At 43.3% G+C, this 24087-nt stretch overlaps 1 protein-coding gene across 1 annotated transcript in view; it reads right to left on the reverse strand.

Moving 5' to 3' along the window:
* LOC311134300 (uncharacterized protein) overlaps positions 1-13816 on the reverse strand; it is a 28028-nt gene extending 14212 nt beyond the window's left edge. The window contains exon 1 of the mRNA XM_084167935.1: positions 13633-13816. Within this exon, the coding sequence (XP_084024061.1) occupies positions 13633-13720 (88 nt within the window). The 5' untranslated portion in view covers positions 13721-13816. The remainder of the gene's footprint in view (positions 1-13632) is intronic.
* Between the last annotated feature and the right edge of the window lie 10271 nt (positions 13817-24087).

The raw sequence follows: 24087 nt of genomic DNA on the forward strand, positions 1-24087 counted from the left end.
CTTAGTATCTCGTTTAAGCGACTTAGTAAAAAATATATATACAGAGCCTTCAGAAAGTATTCACACCCTTTGACTTTTTCCACATTTTGTTGTGTGACAGCCTGAATTAAAAATGGATAACATTTAGATTTTGTGTAACTGGCCTATACACAATACCCCATATTGTCAAAGTCTAATTATGTTTTTAGAAATGTTTACAAATGAAAAGCTGAAATGTCTTGACAATATGCATTCATCCCCTTTGTTATGGCAAGCCTTTGTTAAATAAGTTCAGGAGTACAAATTAGCTTAACAAGTCGCATAATAAGTTGCATGGACTCACTTTGTGTACAATAATAGTGTTTAACAGAGGGTTCCACTCCGCCACCTAGCTATTGACCCAACAGGGAGTATGTGATTTGGAATGTGTGGTTCTTCATGGATGGAGCTGTAAACATAAAGGGCAAAGTAACTGAAGTGTAGAGATACTTCAGGCTCTACATTCACAGTGACGTGAGAATTAGTCCAGATCTGACCTGCTTTGCCGGCTGACAGCCATTATGTTGTCATGTTCCCATTTAGATATAATTTATTTTATGTGATTTGGTTATTAGCTTTTTTTCTACCACTGTAAAGATGATTTTTGAGAATTGAGCTTGAAAATAGTGTTTTCCGATACCTACGACCCAACAATGTGAGTACATTTTACTGCCGTCACATTAATTATGTAATCGCACCAGCAGCACACTCATAAAACCTGGTTGCCAGATTGGGTAAGGAGAGCTAGGTTGTTTAATTTAAAACAGAACCATACACAGCATGTTGTTTAGCAACCCTGCCAGCATGGCCAGTAAACCCTGAGCATCAGTCATGTTCTACACACAAACACTGCTTAACACTCCTTCCTGGGCCGTGGAGCAAACCCACTCAACCAGAATCTAACCTCATCATTACCAGCCATGTTAACTGCAATTAACATTTGAACACCAGTTTGTTTAATTTAGTGACGTGCTCCATGATTTCATGACATTATACTGTATGTCTTAATGCTATGTTCATACAAATGGTGGTGCTGTATGAAAGATTTAGTTGACTGGTCGATTGTTTAGTTGATAGGCTGTTGGTCGACTGTGATCGTTTTTGTAGCGCAGTGGCAAATATATATGCATTTTCGTATGGCACACGAGACTCCTGTCTGATTTGAGCATGTCTCAGTGGACTAATCCATTGAGGAGGCCGCGGGGATGCCACAGTCCAAGAAGAAGGGGAGTGTGGCTAAAAGCCAATTTATGCTTGATCTGGCAATGGCGGACCGTAAGCGGCGCTCCTAGTGGCCGGGGACTTTAATGCAAGCAAACTTAAATCCGTTTTACCTCATTTCTACCAGCATGTCACAAGTGCAACCAGAGGAAAAAAAACTCTAGACCACCTTTACTCCACACACAGAGACGCGTACAAAGCTCTCCCTTGACCTCCATTTGGAAAATCTGACCATAATTCTATCCTCCTGATTCCTGCTTACAAGCATAAACTAAAACAGGTAGTACCAGTGACTCGCTCAATACGGAAGTGGTCAGATGACGCAGATGCTACGCTACAGGACTGTTTTGCTAGCACAGACTGGAATATGTTCCGGGATTCATCCAATGGCATTGAGGAGTATACCACCTCGGTCACCGGCTTCATCAATAAGTACATCATTGACGTCGTCCCCACAGTGACCGTACGTACATATCCCAACCAGAAGCCATGGATTACAGTTTATTATTGAATCCTACTACACCGGCTCTGACGCTCGTCGGATGTGGCTGGGCTTGCAAACTATTACGGACAACAAAGGGTAACCCAACCGCGAGCTGCCCAGTGACGCGAGCCTACCAGACGGGCTGAATGCCTTTTTATGCTCGCTTCGAGGCAAGCAAAACTGAAGCATGCATGAGAGCACCAGCTGTTCCGGAAGACTGTGTGATCACGCTCTCCGTAGCCGATGTGAGCAAGACCTTTAAACAGGTCAACATTCACAAGGCCGTGGGGCCAGACGGAATACCAGGACGTGTACTCAGAGCATGCACGGACCAACTGGCAAGTGTCTTCACTGACATTTTCAACCTCTCCCTGACCGAGTCTGTAATACCTACATGTTTCAAGCAGACCACCATAGTCCCTGTGCCCAAGAAAGCGAAGGTAAACGCCCTGTCGGTCGCCATGAAATGTGGTTGGCCGACCGTAAGGCGCTACAGAGGGTAGTGCGTACAGCCCAGTACATCACTGGGGCCAAGCTTCCTGCCATCCAGGACCTATATACTAGGCGGTGTCAGAGGAAGGCCCAAAAAATGGTCAACGGTTCCAGTCACCCAGGTCATAGACTGTTCTCTCTGTTACCGCACGGCAAGCAGTACCGGAGCGCCAAGTCTAGGTCCAAAAGGCTCATTAACAGCTTCAACCCCCAAGCCATAAGACTGCTGAACAATTCATCAAATGGCCACCCGGAGTACTCACTGTTTGCTATCTATCCAGTCACTTTACCCCTACCTACATGTACAAATTACCTCGACTAACCTGTACCCCCACACATTGACTCAGTACCGGTACCCCCTGTATATAGCCTCATTATTGTTATTTTATTGTGTTACTTTTTTTGTTAGTATATTAATTTTTTACTTTAGTTTATTTAGTACATATTTTCTTAACTCTATTTTCTAAAAACTGCATTGTTGGTTAAGAGCTTGTAAGTAAGCATTTCACTGTAAGGTATACACCTGTTGTATTCCGCACATGTGACAAATATTTTTATTTTATTTTATTTGACGCTCCATATGGAGCAGGTGTGACGCAATCGCGGAACCTCCAGAGGCTTGCAGAGGCCAAATCGAGCTCCGGGAAATGTGTTCGGAGGCTTCGTATGGAGGGTGACGCAATTGCAGAGCCTCTGGAAGCATGGAGAGGCCAAATCAAGCCATGTGCGCCTGTTAAATGTTGTAACAATGCGGGGGCTCCGTATAGCTCCGCATTGACATGATTGGTTGACTGTAGGTGGGGGCGGTACCTCCTGCATAAACACAAACTCACTTCCTTGACAACTCACTTTTTTACCAACGTCGGTTCAGTTACTTGAATTCCATTTAATTCATTTTTTTTTTTTGTGAGCCCAACGTGCCGTTTCTCTAGAGAGAAATCTAATCATTCACGAGTGAAATCAACTCAATAACTATTTGAGACGCTGGGCTGAAGGGAGTTGCAGTCTTCATTAAGGAAATAGTCAACCTAGTTCATTTACATTAACATCATTTAGCAGACGCTCTTATCCAGAGTTACTTACAAACTGGTGCATTCAACTTATGATAGAAACGTGGTAATTAACTACAATGACCATAATCCATTGCGCTAGTGTTTTCTGCTCAGGCAGTGATGGATACACTTTTACGCCTGCAACGTTAGGTTAGATGCACACATACCGCATAGACCTCATGAGAGAGGAATGTACACAACACAATGACAAGAGAAAGGGATAGCGACCGTTTGAAAGTATGCCTTATCTTCTTTGATGAACTAGTAAAATGATTTCGTCAGACAGCTCTGCACCTAGCCTAGCTAAATAGGATATATAATATAATATGCCATTTAGCAGACGCTTTTATCCAAAGCGACTTACAGTCATGCGTGCATACATTTTTTTTAGGTATGGGTGGTCCTGGGGATCGAACCCACTACCCTGGCGTTACAAGCGCCATGCTCTACCAATTGAGCTACAGAGGACCGAATAACAAACAATATATTTACATACCAAGATTAACAAATGTATTGTGCGAACAGAGATAACATAACCAAATATGTATCCTGATAAAGTGTCATGTAAATATACAGCTGCAACAGACTCGCTTCAATTTTTCTAATTGTTGCCCATGTGACTAAAGACAACAGTATGGGGAGCAGAGAGATAACGTTGTCTAGCTGTTTGGCTGCTACTGCCTGAGCAGAGTTGAGATGATGACTTTAAAACCCTTTTGACACACTGGTGCGTCCATTTAAAGCCAATTTATGCTTGATCCGAAAATGTGGTCGGATGCTGGAGGGTGTGACGCAATTGCGGAGCCTCTGGAGGCATGCAGAGGCCAAATGGAGCTCCAAATGGAATTGCCGTGCGCCTCCCAAATGTTGTAACATAGCTGAGGGCTCAGTATAGCTCCGCATTGACATGATTGGTTGACGGTAGGTGGGGGCGTGACATCCTGTATAAACACAAACTCACTTCCTCGACAACTTCCATCACAACATCTCTGCGCTGCTCCATGAAGACCAAGAAGTGTGAATGCCCTGACTTCTGCAGAGGCCATATCAACCTAAATGCTGCACGGCCAATGCAGACGTCAGATTGACCATGCAGCGCCTTTAAGTAACATAATAAAAAAATCTCCATCAAAATCGGTTAGTTAAACTAGATATACAGTGGGGGAAAAAAGTATTTAGTCAGCCACCAATTGTGCAAGTTCTCCCACTTAAAAAGATGAGAGAGGCCTGTAATTTTCATCATAGGTACACGTCAACTATGACAGACAATTGAGGGGAAAAATCCAGAAAATCACATTGTAGGATATTTAATGAATTTATTTGCAAATTATGGTGGAAAATAAGTATTTGGTCAATAACAAAAGTTTCTCAATACTTTGTTATATACCCTTTGTTGGCAATGACACAGGTCAAACGTTTTCTGTAAGTCTTCACAAGGTTTTCACACACTGTTGCTGGTATTTTGGCCCATTCCTCCATGCAGATCTCCTCTAGAGCAGTGATGTTTTGGGGCTGTCGCTGGGCAACACGGACTTTCAACTCCCTCCAAAGATTTTTGACATGCATTTTTCTGGATTTTTTTGTTGTTATTCTGTCTCTCACTGTTCAAATAAACCTACCATTAAAATTATATACTGATCATTTCTTTGTCAATGGGCAAACGTACAAAATCAGCAGGGGATCAAATACTTTTTTCCCTCACTGTAGTTTTACTAGCGTTTAATAGCAGTTGGAGGCCACGGAAGGAGCGTTGTATGGCATTGAAGCTCGTTTGGAGGTTTGTTAACACAGTGTCCAATGAAGGGCGAGATGTATACAAAATGGTGTCATCTGCGTAGAGGTGGATCTGAGAGTCACCAGCAGCAAGAGCGACATCATTGATATACACAGAGAATAGAGTCGGCCCGAGAATTGAACCCTGTGGCACCCCCATAGAGACTGCCAGAGGTCCAGACAACAGGCCCTCCGATTTGACACATTGAACTCTATCTGAGAAGTAGTTGGTGAACCAGGCGAGGCAGTCATTTGAGAAACCAAGGCTATTTAGTCTCCCAATAAGAATGCGGTGATTGACAGAGTCAAGCCTTGGCCAGATCAATGAAGACAGCTGCACAGTACTGTCTTTTATCGATCACGGTTATTATATAGTTTAGGACCTTGAGCGTGGCTGAGGTACACGCATGACCAGCTCGGAAACCAGATTGCATAGCGGAGAAGGTACGGTGGGATTCTAAATGGTCGGTGATCTGTTTGTTAACTTGGCTTTCAAATACTTTCAAAAGGCAGGGCAGGATGGATATAGGTCTGTAACAGTTTGGATCTAGAGTGTCACCCCCTTTTGAAGAGGGGGATGACTGCGGCAGCTTTCCAATCTCTGGGGATCTCAGACGATACGAAAGAGAGGTTGAACAGGCTGGTGACAGGGGTTGCGACAATTTCGGCGGCTAATTTTAGAAAGAAAGGGTCCAGATTGTCTAGCCCAGCTGATTTGTAGGGGTCCAGATTTTGCAGCTCTTTCAGAACATCAGCTATCTGAATTTGGGTGAAGGAGAAGCGGGGGGGCATGGGCAAGTTGCAGCGGATGGTGCAGAGCTGGTGGCCGGGGTAGGGGTAGCCAGGTGGAAAGCATGGCCATCCGTAGCAAAATGCTTGTTGAAATTTTCGATTATCGTAGATTTATCGGTAGTGACAGTGTTTCCTAGCCTCAGTGCAGTGGGCAGCTGGGAGGAGGTGCTCTTATTCTCCATGGACTTTACAGTGTCCATGGAGAAGTGCTACAGGAGCACATTTCTGTTTGAAAAAGTTAGCCTTTGCTTTCCTAACTGATTGTGTATATTGGTTCCTGACTTCCCTGAAAAGTTGCATATCGCGGGGGCTGTTCGATGCTACATTTAATGTTAATAATCGAAAACAGTGATTATTTTTGTTATAATCGATCCGAAACCGAACTAGAGAAGCACCAATCACTCAGCACTACTTCGCGCAAATGTAGGGCTATAAATGTGATGTCTGATAGTATTTCTGATTGTCTTAACTCACCACCACTAATGAAGCTTCTCAAAGTATTTTTTTCTTCACCTCTTTAAGGCAAGTAAACAGTCTGTTTTTAAAATCCATCGAGAATGATAATAGTTCCTCAATGTATTTGAAAAATATTTCCAGCTCTCTCGGCGTGAAAGGGAAAAATGGAATGCTCTGATCCAGTGAAAACGTCATAAAATACCTGGTTACTACTTATCCCTTGTACAAATAGCCTACAGCTGTGTCTGTCCCGAGCTCACTGGCGTGGGAAACTGCGAGGGCCCAGAATATTTTTAACTATGTTGCAAATTTGCTTGCGCAAGCTTCGGACTGGACACAGTTGATAGTTGATACAATGTTTCAAGTTTGTTGCAGACAGGCCTTGCTTAGCCAATGTGATTTCTAGGATATGTATTTTTTATATATTTACTACCTACAGGCTGCAATATTTTTTATTTGTTGGCTTTATGTAGGCTATTTTTGCATAGTTGGCAATGGCAATAGAGGTTAAGCTACTTTTAGATTTGTATCATTTTCATTTAGATTTAGATAGAATTTAGATTAACAACCTGAAAATGATTTTGAGATGCAAAGACTATTATAAATGGAATGTGCATATGAAAATCATAACTGGCACGCAGATCGGTAGAAATGGTAAGATAAATTGGCACTCTAAATGGAAAAGGTTGACGAACCCTGGTGTAGCCTATTACTGGAAACTTCAGAAGCCTAATGGCAGAATCTGCGAAGGCCAGCAGCAGCGGAAGGAGGACGGTCGGAAACAGTTTCTGATGAGGTGATTTTTAAGGAGTCAGGCGCAGGAGGGTAAATCACAGAATAACAGGATTTCTTCTGAACCACAGAGTTACGCAGTAATGCGTAAAAACACTCCAGTGCGCAAAACAGGTGCATTGGAAAATACAAGGCACAAGGGGAATATTCCCGGCGATACAAAATACACGGAGCTCCACCGAGCTTCTCACTCCTCCACAATAAACAATCACACACAAAGACAAGGGGGCAGAGGGAACACTTATACAGGTACTGATGAAGGGATATGAACCAGGTGTGTGTAATAAACAAGACAAAACAAATGGTGAGATGAGGAACGGCAGTGGCTAGAAGGCCGGTGACGACGAACGCCGAAGCCTACCCGAACAAGGAGAGGAGGCAGCCTCGGGGGAAGTCGTGACAGTTCTTCTTCTTCTGGTTAGGGTATCTTGATCTCTGGCTCCCTCTTGAGTAATTTGTGTTTGTTAATTATTCAATCAAACAGCGTGCTCAAGCATCAGACAAGTTCAGTACATATAGTTGATTTTATTAAAACACATAGGGTATGTCTATATATGGAAAAATACACATTTTAACATTTCGACCACTCAATTGGTCGAGAGAAAAGATTACTCTCGGTCACCAATACAAAAAAATGTTGGGGACAGCCCTAAAGATTTTATATAGCCGTTAGTCATCACTGATGATCCTCACTATATGGGAATGGTGAAGTGTTATTAACCTTTACCATAGCTGGGGAGCATAGGGCCAGTATGTAGTCATCACCTTTGGTTTGTATTGTAATGGAAACAGTGGGGTCTTGTGGGGTCAGCTGCCATGCTGCTCTGAGCAGGAGGTTAGCTATATCAGATAGCACACTTCCTCTCTGATTCTCACAGGATGGCCTCTCCTCTGCCCTCTACCCAGGAACCCCAGCTATAGCTAATACTGTATGTCTGGGATTTATTGCATCCCCTCTATATTAATCTTATCTATTCTTTACTATGTGTTGCATGGAACACTAATGTGTAGGCATGAGCCATGTGACTTAACCTATTCACCCCCCTATATCACCAAATATGCACAGTGACCCCCAGACCTGTTCAGATGTTATTCCAATGGTCCCTGACTGCCCTGCTCTCTGAGATGTTCCCACCAGATTGGTCAGAGTGACGGCTAAGATCTGGATATCCTCAGGCTTTCACTCGTCTCAAGGGAGTTCCGGGTGGAGGAATCAGGCAGCAGCAGAAGCCTTGGAGGGGAACAAGCCGGCTAAACTGCAGGCAACCCCCCTTCTGTTCCATTCATCCTCCCCCAGACCTCTAATCCCCAGGATCTACAGAGGTGAGAAGTAGACTTTCACCTGGCACACCCCTCCCTCGCAACGCAACACGCCATGCCCACATTCAGAGCTGGGTAGTGGCCCTCTCTTCCCATGGCCAGCAACAGACAACCAGACTGGCCCTACAGTAGGCTACTCCTCTCTGCTGCTGGAGTGGCAGGGGCAGAGCAAGCTTTGGGCTGTGGCACAGGGCTCAATGAGGTGATAATGGTCTGCAGGAGCGAGTGGACCACCACGTCAACCCAAAACCTCAAATTAGCAGTACCCACCCTTCACACACAGTGTGCTATGGTAACCACATGAGACAGTGTTTGCACAGTGAGGGCAAGACACGCAAACTCCAAATCAAACTTTCATTATTCTTCAAATTCCACAAATAAAATGCTGCCTTAGCCAAAACCTTTTTTCCACAAACTATAAAGCTAAATGCATATATCTTTAGAGTAAGGGAGTCTCCTCTAAGCAAGACAGGTTCTACAGTATAAACTGGATTTAAACATATATATATACAAAAAATGGTGTCTGCAATATATGTTGGGAATGATCCTCACACATCCTCCAAAAGGATATGTGTGAAGGGTGGCTCAGTGAGGAATGAGAGGGGTGCGTGGGAAGGAACACCGGGTGGTCCTGCATGTAAAGCTCAGACAAACCGGTAGGATTGTCAAATGTTTGCCTGCCGACTACTTAGCAGCTCTGAACAGAGTGTCGGCAGTCAATCTCTTTTGTGTTCACACTGCAAAGACCTTGGAAGTCGTCAGCCTCTCAGCCTTGTTAAAATACTCAAAACCAGAAGGTGGCAGTAGTGTTGTTTGGCAATGCATATCTGGGCGTATTGCTTATGATCTAGATTCCAAGCTATCTTCACTAATGTTGTTATTTTGTAGAAAGCCCTTGTTGATACTAGCCAGATGGCCACAGCTAGATAACTACCTAGCAAGATGACGAAGAAACAATTTCATTCAATCTCCATAATCTCATGCTGCCAGTGCCAGCCCATTGCCAAATGTTTAGCTAGCTAGCCAACGACATATTCGCTAGCTAAGGACACTGCACTAACTCGGCAGCTAACACAGGCAGCTGTTTCATGGAAATTTGCTAATCCATTGTGATTTAATTATAATATCAATACTAGCTACAGTGGTTAGCTATCTTGGAGGAAGTATTTAGTGTTGTGTGCATTGCGTCTGTGCACTTAGCTAGCTACCATCCCATAGCCTACATTGCATATGAAGTGTGACTGGCTCAACTGTGGATGTACAGAGAAAATGCCCTCTTTTTTCTTAGCTCCCTGATTAGCTAAAGTGAAGTTATTCTACAAGTAGAATCGGTAGGTTTGTTGCTACCGGGTCGGCATGCAGCAGGTACCACTTTTGTTCTAGCAACAGAAGGAACGGCCTCCCACTGTGATAAGTACCTATGGGCAGTCTACTGGCAGTGAGATTCTTGGTGTGTTTCTTGCTTAAGACCCTGATTATAACCCCCACCCCATCCTCCCATGTCTGTCATAACACCCCTCTGACCCCCTCCATGTATAGTTATCTGTATACAGTGCACCAAAGCACAAGGCCAGGGTAGCATTAAATCATTCTCAGGAGACAATTCAATGTGTGACTACTTTTCTTCTAAGGTGATTATAAGGTAAGGCTCTCCCTCCCTTTTGGGTCGTTCCATGTCATTTCAGAAAGCCATGACACCCTTCATCTCAGATTATTCTGAAAACGTTTCTGTAATTAGAAACAGATAAGATTACCATTCCTGCAACACTATTTTGTTGAAATATAATTTGATATCTGAGAAATTAAGCTAATTGATTGCACTGAAATTGGCCATTTTAATTTATTGGATTAATATAATATTCAATAAATATAGTACCTAACATCCAATTTGGATCAAACTATTATCTAACAATGAGTAAGACATGAGGAATCCAAATAAATGGTTGAAGGCCACCCACGGACCCCCCCCCCACACACCCTACGCCAATTTCAACCCAACAGTGAGCAGGAACAGCAACATCTAGTGGTCAGAACCTGGTAATATCAGGATGTAGGATGGGACATAAACCTAACAACTTCAATGACTAATTTCTCTGAACAAGTGGGAAAAAAACATCACCAAATTCACTGAGAATACATTACATAGGATGAAGAAACAATACTCAGAGCCACAGCTCCATACTACTTGTCAGAACTAATACTATATACTCGTTGTTGGGATGGGATTGGCATGGGGGTTCCGTGGGTGGCTTTTGACCATTCATTTGGAATCTTAATATATAATAATAATAATAATAATATGCCATTTAGCAGACGCTTTTATCCAAAGCGACTTACAGTCATGCGTGCATACATTTTTGTGTATGGGTGGTCCCGGGGATCGAACCCACTACCTTGGCGTTACAAGCGCCGTGCTCTACCAGCTGAGCTACAGAGGACCACCATCTTCATGTCTAACCCATTGTTAAAATATTTTTTGTCCAAATTGGATGTTAGGTACTATATTTATTTTATATGAATCGTATAAATTAAAATAGTCAATTTTTGGATGCAATCAATTGGCTTAATTTCTCAGAGATCTATATATATATTATATTTCAACAAAATAATGTTGCATGAATGCTAATCTTATCCGTTTCTAACAACAGAAAAGATTTCAGAACAATCTGACATGGTGGGTGTCAATCCTCTTTATTGTGCTTTTAGAGGTGGAATTATGTTGAATAAAACCTTGCTCTATTGGCGATCCTAGTCACTCATCAGGTTTCTCTTGTGTATGACACTATAGTACAACTCTCCTAGTGGACTTGAGGAATTTGAGTCTGAAAGTGCCGCTTTTAGTGGCTGAGGAATGTGACATTGGACCTCAGTCCCTCGGGGTATAAACACAGCATTGCAGCTCTTGCCTCTGAAACAGCAGAATCCTGACCTGCTATCTTGACCTCTGTCTCTGTCCCAGAACCAACCCAGCCCTCTTTTCCCTGGCATTAAACCCAGAAAGAGGATGGAGGATCTCATGTTTCCAATCAGGCCCTAGTACTGCCCCACCCTGGGGCTATGACAGCCAAGTGCTGGGGACTTCAGTCAGGATTCAGTACACATGTAATCTGTTTCTAGTTGTGTATGCATTTCACTCCAATGATTGTCCATTACAGTTTCACTGCTGTATACATTACCTTAACTGTTCCTGTCTGGACAGAGTAAATTAGTAAACTTTTTTTCTTTATTTTTCAACTCTTATTATAGGTCTTATAATAAACACTTAAAACGGGTTGTGGAAAATCAGTGGATCTGAGAGAGCAAAATGGTAGCATACGTATTACCACTGTTATTACTACTTTATTCTGTGCTGTAATGTAAAGTGCCCATATAATTGTAACAAAAAAAAGAGGGGTGGGGGTAAAATATATAGTTGAGTACTGAGGAGAGAACTGTGTGGAAAAGCAGCCTGCTTCTCATTAGGAATAGCCCAACATTATTATCACAAGTCCATGTGTTGCCTTTGAGATAAAAACAAATCTGCTTAATTCTATTATGTATGTGTGTATGCCAGAGTAGGTATTTACAAGCAACCTCTGGCTCAGACTGGGTGCTAGACTTGGACTGGGTTTTCAGTCATATGTTATTTACTTTTTGAGAGGAGTGGCTGCTTTGTTGTTGGATATGTTCCTATGTGAGTGTTCAGTAGATGTTGCTAAAACAATATCTATGATTCACATAATTACAGGCCCTGAGGTCAGGTCGAGTTCTCTCTGAAACTAGTAAGCCTCCTTAAACCAAGGAAAAGCATATGGCTTAAATTCTTTGTAGTGTGTTTACAAACACAACCTCTAGAAATGTTAGTTAGAAACTTCAGTTAAGAACCCAAGGTGGTTTTACTCTAATTCAAATTCAGACTGGCAGGCATTTACAATCTCATCATGTGAAGCTGTAATGAGGTGGAGAGATTACAGATGAGATCCATCTATTCTCTGTTTTGTTTAGTTTAACTTTTGGAGGTGACTTTAAAAAGTTACAATTGCATCAACTTTTGGGGTTCAACAACACCTTAGTAGTTTCCCTCAAACTGCTGTTTGGCTGTAGCTCTTTGAATCCTTTCTCCAACCCCATCTCTCACAAGCTCCTCCTACTACAGCAATGCCAACATCTGTCTTTTAGTTCTGACTCAATCCAGAGTATTATAGTAATTCTGCGTAGTGCTTACATAATACAGCCCTCTCTCTTCCACATCTCTAAAGTTGATGGTAGCACCCGGCGATAAAACAAATGGTATAAATTTGACTTTGTTAGAAAGCAAAAAGACTTGGCTCTTCTCAGGAAATACAGACTTTAAACAAACTATAGACTGCTTTGTTATTTTCCCTTCTTTTCTCCCTCTCCATCTTTCTCACTCTCGGTTTCTCTGTCCCTACCTCTTGCTTCTCCTGTTGCTTTTCCACCTTTGGCACCCATGCATTCTCCTTCACACTGCTTGGAACAACTGTAAGGCATTCTGCTACCATTCATTTATGTCCGCTAGCTTGGCATGGCATTGTGATGTCCAGCTTTTCATTGAATGGTGAATTATATTAAATAAGTGCCCACACATTCTTAAGATTCAAGATTCTTTAAGATGTGTGTAAACATATAATATTTCCTTTTCAACATTAATCTACATGCATGTGTTCCTCAGATCGAGCTACTTTCCATAGCTGAACCAGCTGTCTTCTACTCATAGAAATAGAATCTGATACTTCCACTACCAATGACCTAATTTGTAATAAATCCCATGAACATGGCATGAGTTTCAGATTAAACAAATTACTATGTCAATATGTCATCCTCCACGGCAACAAAAGTCTAATGCTATTATGTATAACATAAATAATTGCTATTGTTGTAATGATAATTGATGTGCAGTTTGGTGTTGCCATCAGAACAAAGACATGTTCGGTTGTCTCAAAGTTCAAGTGAGGTCTCTTCTGATTGGCAGGAAATGTGATTGATCAGATGGAGATAGCAGGCAAAACCTCCCAATCCTGTACTTAACCCTCTCATCAGGCATGTTGCAAGTGTTTATGTTCCAGACAATAGCTTCTATTCTGCCATCTGAAGACTAGTCTATACTCTAGGCACGGTGACCACAAAGATACTTCTGAAGAGTCTCTACCCTGACCCTCCCTATCTCTGCAGATGGCCATGCTTTCTTTCAACTTCAGCATGGGAAGCCTGGATGTATGAGTTTTTACTTACTGTGAAAGAGTGTGGCGATGAAAAGCAAAGCGAAAGCCATCATTTTGTGGGTCTCATTCATTCTCCGTGTGGATGCTGCTGCTGCCATTCTCCTACTGTCCAGTGTGAGTATGTGAAAGAGAGAAGGTGTGCGCCAGTGGACCAGACCAGTTTAGGGTTTCCTCCTATCGTGAGCGGGGCAGATAAAGCGCCACTTGTGCTCTGGTACTTTTATATGGCTCCCCTCCTTCGCTGAGGCCCAACCCCACATCCCTTCTCTCATTGGTTACTTTAACCCTTCCTTAGTGCCCCATCCCTACTGGGAGCATGGGGGCTGAGGGGGTAGAGAAGGAGCAAGGCAGAAGGAGGGAAAAAGAGAGAGAAGAAGAGAAAGAATGGACTTGTATTTGGTGTAGAGTTGAACATAGTTTGAAAATATTGTCATTTTGTTGAACATCCAATTTATACAGATTATGTTGGCTAATTAATAACTTCGAAGTTAGAATGCCTGCGGGTCATAAAATGAAATGTCTATCATGAGTGGCTACAACTTAACATAACATAGTTAACTCCTGAGTGGCGCAGTGGTCTAAGGCACTGGATCGCAGTGCTAACTGTGCCACTAGAGATCCTGGTTCGAATCCAGGCTCTGTCGCAGCCGGCCGCGACCGGGAGACTCATGGGCGGCGCACAATTGGCCCAGGGTAGGGGAGGGAATGGCCGGCAGGGATGTAGCTCAGTTGATAGAGCATGGCGTTTGCAACGCCAGGGTTGTGGGTTTGATTCCCACGGGGGGCCAGTATAAAAAAATAATAATAATATGTATTCACTAACTGTAAGTCGCTCTGGATAAGAGCGTCTGCTAAATGACTTAAATGTAAATGTTCACTTGTATTGTGGCCCCAGATCACTCCTAAAAGGGTTTGGAGGAAGCAGTCATTCTGCACACAATGGAAGGTAGACTGTGGGCCATTTGTGTGTTAATGGCCTTATGTAGATGTCCTGAGGTAAGGTACGCTTTTAAGATGCTAGCCAAAACAGTGGTGTGACCTGTTGTTATGCTAAAGTCTTTAATCCATCTCAGCAAGTTATAGCTGCTGATGCTCCCATCCAGGGCATCAATCAACACCAGCCAATCCAATACCGTCAACAGCACAACAGGGCCAGGCACTGCTGGAGAGGCCTCAAGCTTTCACACCTTTACAGGGTACAGAACACTCCCCTACCTCCCCTAGTGGATCTTTGGTTTACTGTTAACTCTTCTCCTCTGTTCTCATATACAGTGCACATCCAACATCTGTATATCCAACAATAAATCCAACAACCAACAATAAAATGCAAATGAATTACTTAAAAATCATACAATGTGATTTTCTGGATTTTTGTTTTAGATTCCGTCTCTCACAGTTGAAGTGTACCTATGATAAAAAAATTACAGACCTCTACATGCTTTGTAAGTAGGAAAACCTGCAAAATCGGCAGTGTATCAAATACTTGTTCTCCCCACTGTATATTGAGATCGTGTGAAAGATCATGTGACACTTAAATAAAGTCCACCTGTGTGTAATCTAACTAAATATGTGACTTCTGAAGGTAAGTGGTTGCACCAGATCTTATTTAGGGGCTTCATAGCAAAGGGGGTGAATACATATGCACGCACCACGTTTCCATTATTTATTTTGTCTAGTTTTTTGAAACAAGTAATTTTTTTCATTCTACTTCACCAATATGGACTATTTTGTGTATGTCCATTACATGAAATCCAAATAAAAATCCATTTTAATTACAGGTTGTAATGCAACAAAATAGGAAAAACGCCAAGGGGGATGAATACTTTTGCAAGGCACTGTACATGTAGGTAGGGGTAAAGTGACTATGCATAGATAATAAGCAGCGAGTAGCAGCGGAGTAAAAGAGGGGTTCAATGCAAATAACCGGGTAGCCATTTGGTTAACTGTTTAGCATTCTTATGGCTTGGGGGTAGAAGGTGTTAAGGAGCCTTTTGGACCTAGACTTGGCGCTCAGGTACCGCTTGCCATGCTGTAGCAGAGAGAACTGTCAATGACTTGGGTGGCTGGAGTCTTTGACAATTTTTAGGGCCTTCCTCTGACACCGCCTGGATGGCAGAAAGCTTGGCCCCAGTGATGTACTGGGCTGTACGCACTACCCTCTGTAGCGCCTTGCAGTCGGATGCTGAGCTGTTGCCATACCAAGCGGTGATGCAACCAGTCAGGATACTCTCGATGGTGCAGCTGTAGCACTTTTTGAGGATCTGAGGGCCCATGCCAAATCTTTTCAGTCTCCTGAGGGGGAATAGGCTTTGTCGTGCCCTCTTCACGACTGTCTTGGTGTGTTTGGATCATGATAGTTTGTTAGTGATGTGAACACCAAGGAACTTGAAGCTCTCGACCCGATCCACTACAGCCGATGTGAATGGTTTACTTGATATTTTTTTATGGAAGTAGTTTTGTGCCAACAAAAAAAGGGGTTATGTACACTATATATACAAAAGTATGTGGACACCCCTTCAAATGTACATTTACGTCATTTAGCAGTGAGTGGATTCGGCTATTTCAGCCACACCTGTTGCTGACAAGTGTATAAAATCGAGTACACAGGCATGCAATCTCCATAGACAAACATTGGCAGTAGAATGGCCTTACTGAAGAGCTCAGTGACTTTCAACATGGCACCGTCATATGATGCCACCTTTCCAACAAATCAGTTCGTCAAATTTCTGCCCTACTAGAGCTGCCCCAATCAACTGTAAGTGCTGTTATTGTGAAGTGGAAACGTCCACAAGCTCACAGAACGAGACCGCCAAGTGCTGAGGCACGTAGCGCATAACAATCGTCTGTCCTTGATTGCAACACTCACTACCGAGTTCCAAATTGCCTTTGGAAGCAACGTCAGTAAAACGACTGTTAGTTGGGAGCTTCATGAAATGGGTTTCCATGGCCGAGCACCCATACACAAGTCTAAGATCACCATGTGCAATGTCAAGCGTCGGCTGGAGTGGTGTAAAGCTTGCCGCCATTGGGCTCTGTAGCAGTGGAAACGCGTTCTCAGGAGTGATGAATCACGCTTCACCATCTGGCAGTCCGACGGACGAATCTGGGTTTGGCAGATGCCAGGAGAACGCTACCTGCCCCAATGTATAGTGCCAAGGAATAATGGTCTGGGGCTGTTTTCATGGTTTGGGCTAGGCCCCTTAGTTCCAGTGAAGGGAAATCTTAACGCTATAGTATACAATTACATTCTAGACGATTCTATGCTTCCAACTTTGTGGAAATAGTTTTGTGAAGGCCCTTTCCTCTTTCAGCATGACAATGCCCCCGTGCACAAAGCGAGGTCCATACAGAAATGTTTTTTCGAGATCGGTGTGGAAGAACTTGACTGGCCTGCACAGAGCACTGACCTCAACCCCATCTAACACCTTTGGGATAAATTGGAATGCCGACTGCGAGCCAGGCCTAATCGCCCAACATCAGTGCCCGCCATCACTAATGCTCTTGTGGCTGAATGGAAGCAAGTCCCCGCAGCAATGTTTCACATCTATTGGAAAGCCTTCCCAGAAGAGTGGAGAACCAGATGTTCAACAAGCGCGTGTCCACATACTTTTGGTAATGTACTGTATGTGTAAAAAATAAAAAATAATCCTGAGCTTTCTTATATCTCCTAGATATAGGACGGACACCGTAGTCGATTTGAGTAAGACTTTTAAGCAAGTCAACATTCACAAGGATGCAGGGCCAGACGGATTACCAGGACGTGTACTCCGAGCATGTGCTGACCAACTGGCAAGTGTCTTCACTGACATTTTCAACATGTCCCTGACTGAGTCTGTAATACCAACATGTTTCAAGCAGACCACCATAGTCCTTGTGCCCAAGGACACTAAGATAACCTGCCTAAATGACTACCGACCCATAGCACTCACGTCTGTAGCCATGGAGTGCTTTGAAAGGCTGGTTATGGCACACATCAACACCATTATCCCAGAAACCCTAGACCCACTCCAATTTGCACACTGCCCTTTCCCACCTGGACAAGAGGAACACCTACGTGAGAATGCTATTCATTGACTACAGCTCAGCGTTCAACACCATAGTGCCCTCAAAGCTCATCACTAAGCTAAGGACCCTGGGACTAAACACCTCCCTCTGCAACTGGATCCTGGACTTCCTGACGGGCCGCCCCCAGGTGGTAATGGTAGGTAACAACATCTGCCACGCTGATCCTCAACACGGGGGCCCCTCAGGGGTGCGTGCTCAGTCCCCTCCTGTACTCCCTGTTCACCCATGACTGCATGGCCAGGCACGACTCCAACACCATCATTAAGTTTGCCGACAACACAACAGTGGTAGGCCTGATCACAGACAACGATGAGACAGCCTATAGGGAGGAGGTCAGAGACCTGGCCGCGTGGTGCCAGGATAACGACCTCTCCCTCAACGTGATCAAGACAAAGGAGATGATTGTGGACTACAGGGAAAAAAAAGAGGACTGAGCACGCCCCCATTCTCATCGACAGGGCTGTAGTGGAACAGGTTGAGAGCTTCAAGTTCCTTGGTGTCCACATCACCAACAAACGATCATGGTCCAAACACACCAAGACAGTCATGAAGAGGGCACGACAAAGCCTATTCCCCCTCAGGAGACTGAAAAGTATAGGTCCAAAAGGCTTCTCAACAGCTTCTACCCCCAAGCCATGGCTACCCGGACTATTTGCACTACGATTTGACACTACGAAACCTTATTATGTCTGTTTTGCCATTTATGAATGTGTTATTCAATGCATTTCTATGGGCTATAGCAGTAAAGGTGAAATTCAATATTTTATCAAATATTTGTTTTATATATATGTTTATACCTACAGGTGAAATTCAATATTTTATCAAATAATTGTTTTCATATATTTTATTGATTCCTACAGGGGTCATAAATTAAATATCTAACAGAAAAATGATCCATGGTATGACCATCTTTAACCCTCCCCCAAAGGTTTTGACTTTTAGGGGTTAAGACCTTCCTACACATGCCTTTACATTTATTTATTTTTTATGCTGGAGAAACAGAACCGTAACCTGATAACTTAACGTTCCCTGTCCCTGCTTTGGCCTCCATTCCCATCTCTGGCTTCATCCCATTTCCTCCCTATCCCCCTAACCAAACCCCTATCAGTAACATTAAATGAAAACAGCGGCCGCTGAGGTGTATAGTTGGCCCCTTGCTGCTTCTCAGCCTGAGCTTTGCCCTCATCCTGGGAAGGGGACTGGGGGGGTTGATGGGGTAGGACTGGGGGGTTGATGGAGTAGGACTGGGTGGTTGATGGGGTATGACTGGGGGGTTGATGGGGCAGCATGTGTAACTGGGATATGGACCCACCACAGCTGGGGAACACAGCCCATGTCACAGCAGTAAAACATTCACTACTTAGGCTGTTATATAGTTAGAGGCATTTTGGCTGCAGTGAATCATAACTTCCTCTCATATGGCAGTAAAAGCACAGAAAACCATTTTTTCCACTGTGAAAGGGCAGTTGGAAGTGCCAGGGCAAATTCCTCTATCTGTTTCTCTCTAAGTGTCTTTTTAACTCTGTCTCTCTCTCTTTTTACTCTCCTCTCTCTCTGCTCTCTATCCCTCCCTCTCTCTCTCTCTTTGACTCCAGTTATAGTCTGTCGTTAGATGGCGTGCTGCAGCCCGGTCTGTCATCGTCTCAGCCCAGGAAACCAATACAGACAGCATGTGCATTCCATCTCCAGCCTGTGAGAAAGCCAATCTGGAAGGCATTTCTCCTCCTTATATTTAACTGTGATTTAAAGCCTAGGCATTAAATACAGCTTTTATTTGTTAACAGTATGTTGACTGTTGGCCTAATCTGTTCTAGTTTAGGGAGTTTGAAAACACATTCTCTGTCCCTTTAGCCGTGTCAATATTTATTCAGTAACAGTAGGCCTACATTGAGTGTACAAAACATTAGGAACACCTTCCTAATATTGAGTTGCACCCCCCTTTGCCTTCAGAACAGCCTCAATTTGTCGGGGCATGGACTCTACAAGGTGTAGAAAGCATTCCACATGGATGCTGGCCCATGTTGACTCCAATGATTCCCACAGTTGTGTCAAGTTGGCTGGATGTCCTTTGGGTGGTGGACAATTCTTGATACAAATGGGAAACTGTTGAGCCAGCAGCGTTAAAGTTATTGACACACTCAAACCGGTGCACCTGGCACCTACTACCATATCCCATTCAAAGGCACATAATTATTTTGTCTTGCGCATTCACCCTCTGAATGGCACACATACACAATCCATGTCTTAATTGTCTCAAGGCTTAAACATCCTTCTTTAACCTGTCTCCTCCCCTTCATCTACACTGATTGAAGTGGATTTAACAGGTGACCTAAATAAGAGATCATAGCTTTTACCTGGATTCACCGGGTCAGTCTATGTAATGGAAAGAGCAGGTGTTCCTAGGCTATTCATATTTTCTTATATACAGTGAGGGAAAAAAGTATTTGATCCCCTGCTGATTTTGTACATTTGCCCACTGACAAAGAAATGATCAGTCTATAATTTTAATGGTAGGTTGATTTGAACAGTTAGAGACAGAATAACAACAAAAACATCCAGAAAAACGCATGTCAAAAATGTTATAAATTGATTTGCATTTTAATGAGGGAAATAAGTATTTGACCCCCTCTCAATCAGAAAGATTTCTGTCTCCCAGGTGTCTTTTATACAGGTAACAAGCTGAGATTAGAGCACACTCATAAAGGGAGTGCTCCTAATCTCAGTTTGTTACCTGTATAAAAGACACCTGTCCACAGAAGCAATCAATCAATCAGATTTCAAACTCTCCACCATGGCCAAGACCAAAGAGCTCTCCAAGGATGTCAGGGACAAGATTGTAGACCTACACAAGGCTGGAATGGGCTACAAGACCATCGCCAAGCAGCTTGGTGAGAAGGTGACAACAGTTGCTGCGATTATTCGCAAATGGAAGAAACACAAACAAAATGTCAATCTCCCTCGGCCTGGGGCTCCATGCAAGATCTCACCTCGTGGAGTTGCAATGATCATGAGAACGGTGAGGAATCAGCCCAGAACTACACGGGAGGATCTTGTCAATGATCTCAAGGCAGCTGGGACCATAGTCACCAAGAAAACAATTGGTAACACACTACGCCGTGAAGGACTGAAATCCTGCAGCGGCCGCAAGGTCCCCATGCTCAAGAAAGCACATATACATGTTCGTCTGAAGTTTGCCAATGAACATCTGAATGATTCAGAGGAGAACTGGGTGAAAGTGTTGTGGTCAGATGAGACCAAAATGGAGCTCTTTGGCATCAACTCAACTCGCCGTGTTTGGAGGAGGAGGAATGCTGCCTATGACCCCAAGAACACCATCCCCACCGTCAAACGTGGAGGTGGAAACATTATGCTTTGGGGGTGTTTTTCTGCTAAGGGGACAGGACAACTTCACCGCATCAAAGGGACGATGGATGGGGCCATGTACCGTCAGATCTTGGGTGAGAACCTCCTTCCCTCAGCCAGGGCATTGAAAATGGGTCGTGGATGGGTATTCCAGCATGACAATGACCCAAAACACACGGCCAAGGCAACAAAGGAGTGGCTCAAGAAGAAGCACATTAAGGTCCTGGAGTGGCCTAGCCATTCTCCAGACCTTAATCCCATAGGAAATCTGTGGAGGGAGCTGAAGGTTCGAGTTGCCAAACGTCAGCCTCGAAACCTTAATGACTTGGAGAAGATCTGCAAAGAGGAGTGGGACAAAATCCCTCCTGAGATGTGTGCAAACCTGGTGGCCAACTACAAGAAACGTCTGACCTTTGTGATTGCCAACAAGGGTTTTGCCACCAAGTACTAAGTCATGTTTTGCAGAGGGGTCAAATACTTATTTCCCTCATTAAAATGCAAATCAATTTATAACATTTTTGACATGTGTTTGTCTGGATTTTTTGTTTGTTATTCTGTCTCTCACTGTTCAAATAAACCTACCATTAAAATTATAGACTGATCATTTCTTTGTCAGTGGGCAAACGTACAAAATCAGCAGGGGATCAAATACTTTTTTCCCTCACTGTATATGATTTCTGACAGCTTTGTGGTTTTTTTTGTAGCCTGTGTGTGTCAAGCAGCTTTTGGGGTTATGTTGTTAGCTTTGTTTGTTATACTTTTGATCGTGTGTGTGTGTGTGGGTTTTAAATGGATAAGAGGATAGTAAAGGGATAAAGAATAGTGCACAACAGGATTTGATTTCAAGAGCTTATCTTTTCATTCTGCTTTTCTCATGAGGAGTCTAAATTCAACCTCTACTTGAAAGAACACAAACTCTCGAGTTGTGTGCCAACTATCTCACAGACGCATGCACACACCCAAGTCTAAAATACTCTCACTCTGCCTCTTACACACACACACACACACACACACACATACTTTGGCATACTGTATACAGGCACATGCCCACCACTCATGCATGCACACACCCACACCCACAAACAAACAAATGCTCTCCTACACACACCCTTATACACATCTCTAACAAGCAGTGGAGGCTGCTGAGGGGAGGACAGCTCATAATAATGGCTGGAACAGAGCTAATAGAATGGCATCAAACACATGGAAACCATGTGTTTGATGTATTTGATACCATTTCACTGATTCCGCTCCAGCCATTACCACGAGTCCTTCCTCCCCAATTAAGGTGCCACCAACCTCCTCTGCTAACAAGGTAGGATAATAATGCTAATTCTCTCCCCCCACTCCCCAGTTTTGAAGGTAGATAAAGTGGAGTTGAATGCTAACCTTGTCCTGCAATGGACATCAGAATGTGATGATGAATATGTAGACCTTTTTTAAAATTATATCTGTGCTTTATCTTCATATATAAAACCTGACTGTAATGTCACTACTCAGGTCTTAGTGAGGCAGAAAAGTTAATCAGTGATTGGCTCCAAAAGCGTATTATTTTCTTAAAGTGTGTTGTTTCAGTCGCTAATAAGGCTAGCACTGGAATAGCAATGGGTGACACATTTTTTGTTGTTGCGATGGTAGAAATACAAGCACCCTTTTAATTAATGAGATCTCCCTCACTGTAAGGTGACAATTTAAGTAGAGACATTATCAGGGATTTCAGACCATAAGTACAGTTGAAGTCGGAAGTTTACATACACTTAGGTTGGAGTCATTAAAACTTGTTTTTCAACCACTCCACAAATTTCTTGTTAACAAACTATAGTTTTGGCAAGTCGGTTAGGACATCTACTTTGTGCATGACACAAGTAATTTTTCCAACAATTGTTTACAGACAGATTATTTCACTTATAATTAACTGTATCACAATTCCACTGGGTCAGAAGTTTACATACACTAAGTATGTAGTGGGAAAATCAAAAGAAATCAGCCAAGACCTCAGAGAAAAAATTGTAGACCTCCACAAGTCTGGTTCATCCTTGGGAGCAATTTCCAAACACCTGAAGGTACCACGTTCATCTGTACAAACAATAGTACGCAAGTATAAACACCATGGGACCACGCAGCTGTCATACCGCTCAGGAAGGAGACAAGTTCTGTCTCCTAGAGATGAACGTACTTTGGTGCGAAAAGTGCAAATCAATCCCAGAACAACAGCAAAGGACCTTGTGAGGATGCTGGAGGAAACGGGTACAAAAGTATCTATATCCACAGTAAAACGAGTCCTATATCGACATAACCTGAAAGGCCGCTCAGCAAGGAAGAAGCCACTGCTCCAAAACCACCATAAAAAAGCCAGACTACAGTTTGCAACTGCACATGGGGACAAAGATCGTACTTTTTGGAGAAATGTCCTCTGGTCTGATGAAACAAAAATAGAACTGTTTGGCCATAATGACCATTGTTGTGTTTGGAGGAAAAAGGGGAAGGCTTGCAAGCCGAAGAACACCATCCCAACCGTGAAGCACGGGGGTGGCAACATCATGCTGTGGGGGTGCTTTGCTGCAGGAGGGACTGGTGCACTTCACAAAATAGATGGCATCATGAGGAAGGAAAATTATGTGGATATATTGAAGCAACATCTCAAGACATCAGTCAGGAAGTTAAAGCTTGGTCGCAAATGGGTCTTCAAAATGGACAATGACCCCAACCATACTTCCAAAGTTGTGTCAAAATGGCTTAAGGACAAAAAAGTCAAGGTATTGGAGTGGCCATCACAAAGCCCTGACCTCAATCCTTTAGAAAATGTGTGGGCAGAACTGGAAAAGCGCTCTGTAAGGAGGAATGGGCCAAAATTCACCCAACTTATTGTGGGAAGCTTGTGGAAGGCTACCCGAAACGTTTGACCCAAGTTAAACAATTTAAAGGCAATGCTACCAAATACTAATTGAGTGTATGTCAACTTCTGACCCCCTGGGAATGTGATGAAAGAAATAAAAGCTGAAAGAAATAATTCTCTCTACTATTATTCTGACATTTC

Source organism: Coregonus lavaretus (assembly GCF_964263955.1).
Source record: "Coregonus lavaretus genome assembly, chromosome: 8".
NCBI classification, from domain to species: domain Eukaryota; kingdom Metazoa; phylum Chordata; class Actinopteri; order Salmoniformes; family Salmonidae; genus Coregonus; species Coregonus lavaretus.